Source organism: Emydura macquarii, unplaced genomic scaffold (assembly GCF_026122565.2).
Source record: "Emydura macquarii macquarii isolate MOO-44397 ecotype Brisbane River unplaced genomic scaffold, CSIRO-AGI_Emac_v2 contig_67, whole genome shotgun sequence".
NCBI classification, from domain to species: domain Eukaryota; kingdom Metazoa; phylum Chordata; order Testudines; family Chelidae; genus Emydura; species Emydura macquarii.
Window position 1 is genome coordinate 8,512,014 of NW_027130204.1, and position 14,656 is coordinate 8,526,669.

At 44.1% G+C, this 14,656-nt stretch overlaps 1 protein-coding gene across 1 annotated transcript; it reads right to left on the reverse strand.

Annotated features, from left to right (window-relative positions):
- Positions 1–279: 279 nt before the first annotated feature.
- On the reverse strand, positions 280–11,267 carry COMTD1 (catechol-O-methyltransferase domain containing 1). The gene is made up of 7 exons (XM_067539430.1): positions 11,130–11,267; positions 8,264–8,397; positions 6,149–6,254; positions 5,021–5,139; positions 4,567–4,621; positions 2,469–2,602; positions 280–703 (listed from the first exon to the last, which is right to left on the reverse strand). Exons 1-7 carry the CDS (start codon positions 11,209–11,211, stop codon positions 554–556), a joined length of 780 nt encoding a protein of 259 aa, XP_067395531.1. The 5' UTR covers positions 11,212–11,267; the 3' UTR covers positions 280–553.
- Positions 11,268–14,656: the final 3,389 nt, after the last annotated feature.

Below are 14,656 nucleotides of genomic sequence, written 5' to 3' on the forward strand. Positions count from 1 at the left end.
ACTCCAAGGAAAGATGGTCTTTTCATTAATACACTGGACTGGGCCTGAAGACATCAGGGCTCCATTCCTGGCAATGCTACAGATTCCCTGTGGGATCTTGAGTAAGTCACCTTAATCTTTCAGTACTTCAGTGCCCACCCCTTGTCTGTCTGGCCTGTTTAGATGTAAGCTCTTTACAGTGCGTAATGTCCGTATCTCATAATACAAATAATAGGAAAGTCATTCAGCACCTTGAAGGAGTGGGCCTTTAAGGAGATTACTACCTTCTATACCTGTCTCTTACAAAGACAACGTACCACAGCTTTTTCTTTTTTTATTATGATACAAAATTAAAATACATCTGATTATAAATCCCTTTTCTAACATTGTATTTCGATCCCTGTAGTTGTTCTGGTTGATTTAAGGACTGTTTCCCCCCTTTATAGCGTTATGCTATTCTGCTGAGACTCTGATTCAAATTACTGAGGCTACTCTTGGTAGTGTTTCACCTTAGTTTTGCCTGATGATTTGGTGCTTCTCTGTCTCCTTTCCACTGCTCAGGGTTTTTCTCTCATTATAGCTTGAATGCTAGTGTCACTCCATCCCACGTTGGGATCATGCTTATATTGACTCGGACGTCTCGGAGGATCTTCTCATTGAGGTGGTGGAGGCTCTGGGTTATGTTGTCCTTGCTTGACTTACATACTTTCCCGCCCCATAAAACCTTGTGTAAAAAAGAATCACACGGACACAATCACCCTCATGTGCAAGGTGCACACTACATCTGACTAGGCTGTGGATTGTGCCGATGGTCCGAAGGCAAATGTAGACTCAGGAGAGAACTTTCTCATTACAGTTTACAAGACTATGGACTTGTCTCAGACAGAGTTCTAACTGTTTAACTAACGGTATGATTTTTAAATTGACTAAGTTAGACCAGTCCAAAGGCTGTGTGGACACACTGCAGTTTCATCCAGACTTATTTCAGCTTATTTTAAGGCCAATCAAAACAGGTTAGAGCTAAATCAATATAAGCCTGATTTAAATTCACATAAGTCTGTCCACACAGCTTTTCACACTGGTCTAACTCAACCAGTGCAAGCATGTGTTGACAACCCCTTTAAATGTCTTTTGTTAGGCCTTGTCTATGCTACAAAGTTTTGCCGGTTTAGCTCTTTTGGCTAGGAGCATTAGAAAAAAGCACAACCCCAGCCCATACAGTTAGCCTGAGACATAAGTATGCCAACAGAAAAAGTGCTTTTGTTGGCTTAGCTAATGTTGTCGTACAGGGAGGAGGCTGAACTCCTTCTGTTGCCTTACACTGTGTCTCCACTAGGGGGCTTGGCTGACATAGCTATACCAGTCAAGACTGTGGTAGTGTAGACAACCCCTTGGTTATCACAGTGCATCAGACCACAGAACTAGTTTGATAAATCAGGTGTTTGGCTGAACAGCATTATCATATTTTGCATTTATATGAATAATACTCCACCACATGGAGGCAGCATACTGCAGAGAGACTGGGAGTCCAGGATCTATTCCCTGACTTTGTGACCTTTGGCAAGTCACTTATCTTTCTGGCCCTGATTCAGCAGTCAATCCCTATTCAGCCGATCACTTAAGCATACGCTTAACTTTAGGCATGTGCTTGAATCTTATTAGCTTCAATGGAGCTTAAGCTCATGCTTAAGTGTTAGACTGAATAGGGCTAGACTCCAGTACACGTTTAAATGCTTTGCTTAATTTAGGCCTCTGTCTAAGTTGTCACATCTATTTACTGGGGGGCAACTATATACCTCCCTACTTTTATAGTGTACTTTGACATCTTTGGACAGAAGCTCTAGAGAAATGCAACATATCTCAGTTTTGCAAAGAGCAGCCCTTATTTATAAGTTAAACATAAGAGAAACAGGGATACATAGGAAAATGTAGACACATTCCTAAAACAACTGTAACTCTGACCCTTCTTCTTTTTTTTTTTTTTTTTGAGTAATACAGTTCAATAGTTTATCTAAAGTATTTGGAAGTCACTTTTAACAGATGATGAATAAAACAAATGGGGTTTTAGGTATTATGAACAGTTTACATAGTAGCAGACGCAATGTAGGAGGATATGACTGTCAAATATCAATATCCTATATAAAACATTCCTTGTGTAATGCCTGATTAGTTTGAGAAGATGTTGGTATTCTGCAGTTTGGGGGGGGGGAAGGAGGGGGAGCGGGCAAAATAGATGTAGAAGTGTAGGTATATACAGGTTGGTACAGGGTCATTTAGTTACACATACTGCAGATATTAGCTATCACTAATAAGTAAATAGAACAATCTTTTTTTTTTTTTTTTTTTTTTTTTTTTAAATCACATTTAGATGACCTGGAAGCTGAATGCTGTGTTTGGGATATATGTCCCCTCAGTCAGAATTAAGGTTGTTATTGGAACTACCTAATGTGACTTTTCCCAGAGGCAATCACCCCCATTTTAATACTTACATTATCAATAGCTATTATTCCCCCCTTCCTTATGAGACGTAAACATTTTTCATAGTACTCGTTGTAACTCTCCTTATCTGCATCTATGAAAGCGAAGTCATAGGTCCCAGCTTCACCATCTGCCAGTAGTTCATCTGGACAGGAAACAAAGCATGTTGTGATGCCCTGATTTAATGCTGAATAAAGGGATGAGACAATCCATGTGTGTCAAGGCTTTGCTATTGTTTAGTGTTTTGATATCCTTATAATACATTTTTTACCCATGTGGTTAGCTACTGGAAAATTTTCTCTTCTAGTGAAGGTAATGAACACCTCTGAAGGCTCATAGTCTACAAGGGTCTGGAGAAGCTTACTATCCAATTTTAAAAGCCGCCAGAGCCATAGTGTAGATTGTAGACATGGTACTCCTAAATTTGGCTCGGTAAGAGCAGGTCAGGCTCCTTTAAACAGGGTTTATGCTACTTATCCAGTTAATTTTAAAATCGGCTTAGCTGAACTGGTTATAAAGCTGGTTAGAAATTTGTCAACTGTAGAGAGACCCTAGATGTTAAATGAATTTTCAAGTCAATCAATCAACTGCTGACCAATATGCTGTAACTTGGGTCATGCAGAATTCTTACACAGAAGGCCTTTGGCAGACTTTGCCGAAGAATGCATATCCTTAGTGTAATCACAGAGGGTAGCAAGTGGTGGTCACCCAGTGGGCTTTTCTCAGGCTTCTCTTATTTCATTTCCCCTTTTTAGGCCATAACAGGGGGAAGTGGATCTATTAAAACCTTCTTACACCACACTCTGGCTGACAGCTCCAAATTGGAACTGTCAGCTGCAAACAGGTTGAATCTGTTGGTTCTCTAATCCTCCCCTGGGCACTAGACGCTGAGAGAGAAGTCCTTGGCTGCTTACAATCCCACCCACCACTACCATGTGTTTTTGGAGGGGCTCGAATCTGGAATCTCACTCCTCATTGCAGCATCTCCGTAGTGACCTCCACACAGAGGTAGGGTGTTGAGAGGGCTACTATGAAGGAGCAAGGAGCTCAAGCAAACTATCTCCCCCTCTCAAATTGCTTTGTACCCTCTTGGTTTGGAGACCACCTTATGAGGCCTTTTCTGCATGGGGCTGTAGTCAGCAAGTCAGATTCTGCCTTTTGTTGTGCCACACAGCCCCACTGTTATCAAAGAATTTGTATAGGTCTGCTGGAGGGCAGAATGTGACCCAGGCAGGGCTAATGTTTGTGACAGAAGAGAATGGGTGACGTGCTGCATTAGTCTAGCTACCAGGCAGGACAGCAGCGTTGGTCAAACTAAGAAGACACGGCACCGTGGGTACTACAGTGTGATTGGGATAGGCTGCTTCAGAACAGTTATTTCTCTTAAAAACACTGCTTCTGAAAAGCAGCGTGTGGGCTGAGAAGGAGCATAAGCTGGTGGAATGGATCAGTGACATTAGCAATGGGAATAAATAGCCTTTCTGACACCAACTTTCCCTCCTTAATGCTGTTCCCCTGTTAGACAGTGCTTCCTATTATACGAACTTGTTCTGCATCTGCCTTTTCCATGCTCTTGAAAGGCTTTGCTTCCTCCTGACTATGAATGCCAAACTGCATGTTCCCAGATCGGAAGTTTCCTGCCTCTGATGATTGTATACTAGCTTCTCGAGTCCCTCTGAATCTTTCGCTCCTTGGAGAAGACTTTGCTGGCCTAGAATAAACAGATACTCGCTTAAAATGGACACTACATGGGAGAGAAATTGGGCTTCATCCAATTTAAATCCATCTTAAGCAGCTTTCCATATGGTAGAAGCAGCAAGACAATAGCTCTTTTTATATTAAACAAAGCAATGGGCTGTGTAGGTAAGTGACCAATGTAACAATGGATGGTGGAGGAACAATTATCATCCCTCTCTCTAACAGTATCTGGAAACAGGTGAACTGTTGAAGTCTTCCTAAATTTCCTTTTATGTAACAGAAAATCCACCCACCTTGACTGATGAAACTGCATGTTCACCTTTGCTATATAACTCCTAATCTCAGACTTCACATGAGAGACTCCTCTCCAGCCTAATCTTCAGCCTCTACTTTTCATATTTAGTTACCTACCAAGTGTTTGAATTGCTGGTTTAATCCGCAAGTCTATTTTGTGCTCCACTCCTGCCTGAAATGAAAGAGGAAAGGGATTCAATGGAAGTAGTCATTATGTATCTTAAATTGGGATGCACTCAGAAAACGCATAAATAAAGTTGGGGAATCCCATACCTATTCTCCCTGTTACTTCCAGAATGCATATAACATTTGATCAAATTTACAGGCCAACTTTACCAAGTTGCCTCAACCCAGCCTATATAAAAGTGAATGCTCAAGTTCTGTGGCACCTGGATTTGGATGGTTAAATTGGGTAACCCTCTAACGACCTGATTCTTTCCTGTAACTGCCGCAAGCACACGTTTAAGACTTAGAAGGAAACAGAGGTCAGCCTCCCTGGAACATGCTCATACAATTCTGAGCACTCCCATTCAGAGCATACCACGCTTTGGGATGGGCAGAGATTACCTACCTCTTTCCACAGTGGCTTTCCAATATTGACATAATCTTCATTTATATCGCAAGCGACAACTTTGCCATCATCTGGCAAGACTAGTGCCATGTTTAAGGTATTATAGCCTGTAAAAACACCTAGAAAAGATGAGAGAAAGAAGTAAGACTTTTTCTACCCTAAAAAGTGATTTAATGTGGACAAGGAGGATTTTTGGGTTAAAGAATTAAAAGAGCTGAAGATCCCAAATCACTGAAGAATTAATGCTGTCTGTCCCTGTTACCATGGTAGCATTATGTCGCTGCTGAAGCCCAAGAGAATAGTGGCTGTGGACTCTTAGTCCTCTAGCTAAATTCACAGTTTGTCTGTCAAGTAATTAACAGCTTTCTTTAGTCCTGGACTCAAGAGTACCACCTTGTATGGCATGAATTTGACTTTAGGTGTGTCTAAGGGAAACAGGAAGAGGAAAGTGGGGAGGGCATGGCCAGCATGGCCCGCTAAATCCTTGTGTCCTGAACTGCCCTATAAAGGGAATGGTGGGCCGTGTCTGTTGTTCTCCACCTGACTAGCTGGATTGTGCTGTGGGTTCCCTAGCCCTAAAAAACAGGGGTTTGAGAAGCCTTCTTTCTTCTGCTTTAGTTCCATGGGGATTTTCATGTAAGCGGCTCACACTGCTATACTGTCAGTGCTGAATTAGGCTTTACCACACCCCCGAGAGGTTGGTTTTCTCCCCATTGTACAGATGAGGAAACTGAGGCAGGGAGTGAGGCAGGGCCAACACTTTCAGGAGTAGCCACTGATTTTAAATTCCAAAACTGTGGCCCCTGGGGCCTGATTTACAGAAGCACTGAGCCCTCACCACTGCAGTTAATGTCAGCGGGGGGTGGGGATTTTCAGCACCTCTGAGAATCAGGAAAGGGTGTCTCAGTGTGGGTACCCAATATCAGTGGCCACTTTTGAAAATTTGACTTGCTCAAGGTCATGCAGCCTGCCAAAGTCAGAGACAGGAAGGTAACTGAGGAGTCCTGCTCTGACAACCTCCTATCACCCTCAGTGCTCTTTGGTAGGCTTGGTGATGCAGGGAACTATCTTTATTCAGCTTCCAAATGATTGGTGTTGGGTGATGCCCTAGGAAACATGTATTCTTACCTATTTCAATAGCTTTCTTGGCTTTGATGAGTTTGGCCAAGTTTGCCATAAGCTGAGCCTGATCACAAGACACCATCATTCTACTCCAGGGATGGTCTAAGGTGAGCTAGAAAAGAACAGTAAAACTGAAATGAAACAGGAAAAGAAAAACTACGGTTAAGCTGCTCTTTCAGGCAGACTCCAAGAACTCAATGTGATCCTCAGGGTTGGGTTTTATTGTTGTTGGTCGAGAGAAGCAAATTTTGTTAATTTATCAAAGGTGCTACATTTATAAGCAGCTACCATGGGTGTAGGCAAATTTAACAGTGCGGGTGAGTAACCACAGGAGCAACTTGCGTAGGGACATAGGGGATGCTCTGCCACTTAGTCTTGAAATCAAGATTGCTGTCTTTCTACAAGTCATGCTCTAGCTCAATCAAAAGCTATGGGCTTGATGTAAGAATCACTGGCTGGAATTCTATGGTCCTCTATCACTAGAGGATCATAATGGTTCTTTCTGGCTTTAACATCAATACATTTTTTTAGATTTAAATATTTTTATGCATATGCAATGACTATGGAGGGGGTAGTTTGGCACAGTGGATAAGGCAGGCACTACCCTGCCCTAGGGCTCAGGGGACCTGGGTTCATTCTGGGTTATGTCACTGGCCCACTGGGTGATACTGGGTCAAGCACTTCACTAGTGGAAATCGCAATACCTCTGAGGATCTGGGCAGTCCTTTAGGGACTAACAGATCAGTGTACTGAGCACAGACAACATTGAAATGCCTTATAGTGATAGACTCAAGGAGCTCAATCTATTTAGCTTAACAAAGAAAAGGTTAAGGGGTGACTTGTTTACAGTCTGTAAGTACCTGGCGGGGAATAAATATTTAATTATGGGCTCGTCAATCTAGCAGAGAAATGTATAATGCGAGCCAATGGCTGTAAGTTGAAGCTAGACAAATTCAGACAGGAAACAATGTGAGTCATCCCCAGGAGCTGTGCAAACAAATCAGATGTAGACTCCTCATTTTTATTGTGTAAGTGAGATAGAGGTAGAGATTTTTCCTTTACCGTTATAATGGTATAGTTCTGTTGCGTGTGGCATAAGTGGACTTGTTAGTTTCTTGAAGTGAACTCTTTCCTGAAACTTCTACTATCAAACCTAAAAGTGTGTGTGTGTGTGTGTGTGTGTGTGTGTGTGTGGGAGAGAGGGGGAGAGGGAGAGGGAGGGAGGGAGAGAGGGAGGGGGGAATGTATGTGCAGGGCATAAAAAGACCCAACCTAAACTGCTCTAACAACAGAAAGGGAGTAAAGACTCAGACCACCATCCTGACCCTGAAGGATGAAGAATGCATATCAACGACTCTAAAGTGCAAATAAACAATCCTAAAATACAGAAGGATCCACCCTGGGAACAAACAGTACAGAATTAAGAGAATAGTCATGCTTGCAATGAGCTGGTGATTAACAACCATATTGAACCTAGAGGCAGCATGACACAGCAAGGCCCATAGACTTACATGAGAGCCAGCAAGTATAAAAGATGGGGTAAGAACATGGAAACTTTGGGTCTTGTTCTGCAATTGTCATCTGGAGCATTGGATTCGTGACCGACAGAGGCCTAGCTCCCTCCTCGTGCCCAGTCTAGTTGGCCACTAGGCTGGCTCGAGCAACGCATAAAAGGACTGGTACTTGTATCACACCAGCTTGCAGAACTACTTGGTTGTGAATGTGTGTGTGAATGTGACTGCTTTTTGATATTCTTACATTTACAATAAATGGGGTGTATTGGCTTGTCCCCCTAAATAAGATCCTACTAGTCTCTTCTTTTACAAGTATAACAACGCATACATTTCTGACAGTGAGAGTTGTTAACCATCAGAATTATTTACCGAGGGTCATGGTGGATTCTCCATCAGTGATCATTTTAAAATTAAGATTGGATGCTTTTTCTAAAACCGCTGGTCCAAGAATTGCTTCGGGGCAGTTCTCTGGCCTGTGTTATACAGGAGGTCAGACTCTGATCACAGTGGCTCCTTCTGGCCATGGACTCTATGAATCATGGGACATTGATAGGAGTATCACATACACACCATGCTCCACCAAATGTATTTTGAGAAAAACACTGACCAGTCGCAGCTTCTTTAGGACTGGATGCTCCCGCAGAGAGTGATCCAATACGTATTGCAATAGTGGGCTCCCTTTTCCAAGAAGAGCCTTGGATGACTTGGGAATTCCAAAAGCTAAAGATGGATATTTTTTACCTATAAAAAAAATTAAGATATTAAAAGGTAAAAAGTTTGCAGTGCCTTGAGTAAATAAAGCCCAAGAAAACGGGCATTGAAGGCTTGTTCTGCAAAAACCCAAATGAAAATGAAGCTTAAGGGGCTAGACAGCTCGGGGGACTGGCGATGGGATTAGAGTTTATTCACCTCTGTTCAAATCCAGGCCATTTTCTGCAGGGACTGAAAGTTGACACTGATGTCGTTCAGTGGCTGATACAAAGGGTATTAGGTATCAGATTCCTACCTGATAGGTGGTATCTCTAGGACGGGGTTGGAACACATTGCCGTGGCAGTGTAGGAAACCAGCATTGTTGGCCCGGCTGACAAAAAGGGGAGAGGTCTGCAGGGTTGCCGGTCTGATGGCATCTCTCACCAAACCCGAAATTCATTTTGGAACAGGAGTTTGATCCTGATCCCTCACCGGGAATAGCTTTACATCATCCAGTGGATTTATTATTGTAGAGCCAGTAAGAGGGGACTGCCCATCTTGCAGGCTGGAGTTTAGGGAAAATTGTGTGTCTATTTAAATGTAGAGCTACAGAAGCCCTGAAACCTAATTCTTTTGTTATCAAGGGGCTGGCAAACTATGCTGCAGATATTTGAATGATGGGCAAGTCAGCTTCCCTAATTATACTATTTTGCCATGAGATACCATATTTAATTCAAGGATCTTAAAGCATTTTTCTAACACTATCCCCATTTTACAGAGGGGAAGACTGAGGCACAGAGGGGTTTGGTGACTTGCCAAGGTCCCCACATGAGTCAGTGACAGGGCGAGGAATAGAACTCGAGCATCCTAGTCCCCCCCTCATCTCCTCAGACTGTGCTTCCTCTCACCCCAGCTGATGGGTGTAAACCTGCTCCTTTTCTACTAAAAGAAAAAGCTGTGACCTAGACACTAAGCTGGCAATTTCAAACATGCTTAGGATGATACATGACTGTCTGCAGTCACGCCACAAAGGGGAGGGCTGGGACGACTCTCAGCAGCTTTCCTAAGACACTGGCTTTTTAATCCTAAGCAGAAGAGCTATTGGTAGGTGTGCTTTCTAGCCTATTGCAGTACGGTGGTGTAGTGGATTATGCAGGCAGACTGGGACCTTAATAGCATTCATAGATTTAATGCCAGAGCTCAGTCAAATCCTGGTCTATAACCCATTGCTTGTGCTTCTTCTTTCAGGAAGAGATCTTCAGAGGTGGTGATCCATTTCGCTATTCACTGTGAGCAGGGTCCCATGCATAAATAACATCAACAACAACAAAAAAACTACAAAATAAAGTAGAACAGGGGTTCTCAAACTTTTTTTTTGCTGGGACCCCCTTTGAAAATATTGCAGTCTGTGATGACCCCCCTCAGGTGATGCCACCCTTACTTCTGCATTGCTGCTGGGGTGGTACTGCCTTCAGAGCACTGGGCCAGCAGCTGCTGTTCTCTGGCCACCCAGCTCTGAAAGGCTCCTGGCTGTCAGCCATGCACAGCTGACAGCCACAGTCCCGGCATGCCCAGGGGCAGACAGCTCGTGACCCCCCACACTAACTTTGTGACCCCTTGAGGGGTCCTGAACCCTAGTTTGAGAACCCCTGGGGTAGAAGTTTGCTTTTGTTGTTCAGCTTATTGAGGACAGACAAAAGTACAAACTGCAAAGCTGAAGCCCAGATCCTGATTTCCTTATACTGGGGATGTTTGGATCCTGGACTGTGGTTCACGCTATTATGAAATAGGAACGAGTTGCCAACTCCCATAAGTCTTTGTCCCAGTTGCAGTCAGATGTTTTCAAGAGAATCTCAAGTTTCATTTAAAAAAAAAAAAAAAAAATTTCACCCTTATGGTTGCAGAGAAAAAACTTGGAACATGGGGACCTCAAAGGATCAGAACCCAGAAAGCAAATAGAACCCAAATTTTATTTTGGCTTACAAATAATCAGATTTGTAGAAATCTCATGAATCTCCTGTAGAGATCTTTTTGAATGCTTGGGGCTAGCAATACTGCAGAAGGTGCAGCACACTCTTTTCCAATGTGAACAGGATTTGCCAGGGATTCCTATAAGCGCTAATCCTACAGTGAGCTCTGCTAGTGTAGACCCATGCAGAGCCCTAGGACAGGCAAAGGAGTCCACACCAGCCACCCTCCTTGCGGGAACAGGACTTTATCTGGTATCCTGTCTCTGGCAATGGCCAGTTTCTGACATCGGAAGAGGAACCAGCCAGCATGCATCTGGCCGGTGCTTTATGGGGTAGAGTGAGCTTGGGGACAAGTGTTAGGGGAACTCCTGTGAGCTGTTGGCCTGTGACCTGAGGCATAAGATTCCATTAGCCTGATTACAAAGGCTACTGTTGTTCTCCAGGTCTTTTGAAACATTTAACCACAACACTGACGTCTAAAGAGAGCTGCTCTCTCTCCCTATACAATATAGTGCATCTTCACCTAAGTATTCCTGTGGCTAAGAAGCCAGCAGCGCTCCAAGAGTTAATTCCATCCCTTTTTCCTCTGCCCCTCTCCCAGCACCTAGTAAATTACATTCAAACACACATCCACACACCTTTTTTTAATGGGTGGTAAAATGCAGCTGGCTTGAGCACAGCTGGTAATTGCAGGTTGAATCAGACTGCTGCTTCCTTCTTTTCCAAGGAGAGCGAACTAACTCCTGGCCATGTGCTTGGGAATGGAGAAGGCGTGCTAGATTTTATAGATCCGAGAATAAAGCAGTACTTACCTGCTAAGACTCCAGTAGCAAAAGCAACCCCCAGGACTGCGGTTCCAATGGCCATTTCTTTAGTTATACTGAAAAAGGGCATTTTGAGTAATGGAGGAAGAAGGAAATAACAGCAAGATTCAAAATGGATGTTGTTAGGTGCTGCAGCTTTAAGGACAATGACACTAACTCACTGAGTACATTAGGGTTCCTTATCTAACCTCACGTGTTTCCCAGGGCCTGCCACCCGGGCACAAGTCCCACCCACGTGATGATCACAAACAACAGTGGGGGAAGAGCAACATCTACAGGCAAGAAAAAATAAGCCTTGCTGTAGTTATTTTTATTTATGAGCGTTAGCATCTTACAGTAGAAAAGTGAGGCACTCCACATGAGGCATGAAATCCTAATAAACTCAAGTTACAAATCAGTGCTTGCAAAATTAGCATTTAAATGTTCTAAGGGAATCCAAAGCAATCTCCAAGGCAATAGTGGAATCTAATTTCTGCAATTACTGGGAAGTCTCTGCTTTGGCTTGCAGCAGCCTCGGGCTCTGGGAGGTGTAAAAATAGTTAGCAGCGTGTCTATAGCGGTCTGCAATATTTGTTGTTTTATAGACAAGGTGTTTGTTTCTGTTAAGATGAACAAACAACTTTGCACCTGGAGGTTCTCAAAATTAAACAAGATGGTGTAAAATGCTGTCAAGGACTGCAAGCTATCGCTTATTGTAGCTGTGACGTAATAGTGTTCAGTTATGTAGGGGCATTGGACTGGGACTCGGGAGATATTGGGTTTAGTCCCAGCTCTACCGCGGACCTGCTATGTGACCGTGCACAAAGCGCTTCTCTCTCTTTCCCCTCCCACTCTGTGTCTGTGTAGTCTATTTTGATAGTAAGCAGGCTCAGCTGGAAGTGCTAATGCAGTACATGTAAAAATAATAAACAATGCAGCATCTTTCTTCTGAGGAACTCCAACTGTATCAAGAAGTTAAGTACTCTGTAATAGGGTGCCCAGGCCTGCTCTGTGAGGGCAGGGACTGTCCAGCCCTCTTCAATCAGCCCCACCTGTGCAGTTCTTAGCTTCCTCCCATTCTAAGGGGACTGGACTAATTGGGGTCAGGTGACAGCCTGACTCTCCTGGGCCTCATAACAGGGCTCTGAAAAGTCTACTTGGGGGTGGAGCTACAGGGAACAAGCTGGGCTCTTCTGGAAAGCCTGGCAAGACTCCAGGGAAGGAACTTGCTAGTCAGGGCTTTGTCCCAGAGTGGCTGGGTCTGAGAATAACCTGGAATTCAGGGCTCCATCCTGGAGCCACAGAGACTTAGAAGTAACCCAGGAGGGGCTAGGAATTGAGGGTGGAAGAATCTTTTGTTTGTGTGGGACTTCTGTTACCGTGGCAGGGGACTGAATGCTGAGAGTAACCCGCCCAGAGGGCTGAGCCACAGGAATCCCTGGGAGAGACAGAAAACCCTGCTGAGGGCAAACTGAGGCAGGGAGTGCCACGTGTGGCCAGTTGGGTGTGCTCCTGGGTGGAGAGGTATGCCGTTACATACCCTTATGATCCCATTTTACAAGTGGGGAAGTTGAAGCACAGAGAGGTGGTGTGATTTGTCCAAAGTCAGCCTGAGTCAGGAACAGAAATCAGGTCTCCTGATTCCCAGTCCCATGGTCCCCACAATGTGATCTTAAAATCCCCAGTTCCTTTAGGTTCTCTGTTTTCTGCCCTGTATCAGCTGGGTGCAGAGACTCTAGATGCCCATCTTTGAAGGCAAATCATTGTAACACCCGGGGGGAGGGGGAAATAAGGTGGAAGGGACAAGCTGTTGTCCCTCAGAGAAGGAGAGGAGAGGTGACTTTATCTTTGAGGCAGGCAGTGCAGAGAAAAAGCCAGTCCCGTACCACTGTTTAACAAAATTATTGTCCCTTATAAGCAAAAGCTCAAGTCTGCAGGCAGGGTTCTGCTCATGGGACGTCAGCAGAAGCAGGGAAAGGGACCAAACCGGAAAGGAAAGGCAAAGGAGTGAGTGCCCAAGAGCCAGGTGAACTGGTTTGCGCTAGCAGAAGCTAGTGTATGCCACTTGGGGGAGGGTCTGATGGTGTATGGCAACCTCAACTTCCTTCTGCAGGGAGGGGCTGCCCACTGCCTGAGGACTGGCCAAGATTGAGTAAGCAGTAGGGTTGGCCAAGGTGCCAGAGAAATGCTCTGATTCTGTTCTAGTCAGGTTCTTAGCCCACCCTCCTCACCATGCTACCTGAGCATCTGCCACTAGTGTATGAAGCATCATGACTAACTTCTGTTGTACGTGGTTCATCCTCTCTCATCCCCTCACGAGGAGAGATGTGTGTGTGCATTGAGAGGGTTTGGGTGGTGGTTTCTAAATGCACGCTGATTCACTGCATCCTGGTGCCAGACTCTGTGGAGGGGCTCCCAGTGTACCCCTCCCCTCCCAGTGGGAACTAAAGCTGTTCTCCCCAGCACAGCCCTCGAGAGTCACACTGGAAATGCTACCTACCCTTTCCTGTCAGGGTCAGTTGCTCCTACTGAGGTGCAGTAGGCCTCACTGCCTCAAGAAGGGGCACGAGCCTGGATGAAAGCTGAGCCTGTATTACACTTCTCCCCCAAGAGGAGAACTTCATGTTTTAAGGTGAACTGAAATGGAACAGGATGTTGCTCACATAGAATTTGCTGCAGGATAGGGAAGGGCTGACATGGGATGGGATGGAAGTTGGTAAAAGGTTCCAGTTTTTGGCACATCCCTAACTCATAAGAGCAAGATAATTAAAAATCAGTTCCTTAGAACTGGCCTAGAAGCTTTTGGCAGTATAATATCGGTTAGGGGTGTGGTGGTGTTTTTTAATGACATTATTTATACTGGCAAAAGAGTACTTTTGCTAGTACAGCTCCTTTCATTCAGGGAACTGTATAAACTATGCCAGCAAAAGCATGTTATTGCCAGGGAGCTATGTCTTCACTAGGAGCATTTGCCGTTATAGCTATCTGGTGTAGACTAGACCTTACTTACAAAGACTTAAGTTCAGAGCTCTGCATTCTCTTACAACAGCTGATTATATCAAACACCAAACAATCTGCTCTGCTTCACCCGTTGTATGAGTAACACAAGAAATCTGATCTTAGGTCTTGGCAAACAAAATCTTTCAGCTCACTTTTTTAAAAATGTATTTGGTTTTTTAAGACTACATAAGTGAATATTGGATTTGGGATCTCACCACTTTCTCTGTGTTCATTTGCTTTTGTAAATGAAGGCATTTCAGTCCTCCTTTTAAATAGCTGACTTATCAAGGAAGCGGAAAGACATCCTTTTCAAGACAAACAAAAGTGTGTGAGAAATCACCATGCAACTAACTCTCCTACAGGCTATAAATCAGATTTGTGACCGTGTAGCTCCATCCAGTGGTTATTCTGAATAATTCTGGTGAGAGATTTACTACGTCCCGGATATACTTGTGTTTCCATAGAACAGTCTGTAAATTTCAACCCTTTCTGTACATTTCTGTATATGAGCACACTTTGCGTTACGATTTCAGGCT

Bases quoted from the DNA above. Each gene is read 5' to 3' on its own strand.
- COMTD1 (XM_067539430.1), bottom strand. From the start codon at position 11,211: ATGCCCTTTTTCAGTATAACTAAAGAAATGGCCATTGGAACCGCAGTC. The intron at 4,622-5,020 runs GTAGGTAATCTC...CTTTCATTTCAG, and splicing joins GAAAGCCACTGTGGAAAGAG to GCAGGAGTGGAGCACAAAAT. The intron at 704-2,468 runs GTAAGTATTAAA...TTTTTACACAAG, and splicing joins GAATAATAGCTATTGATAAT to GTTTTATGGGGCGGGAAAGT.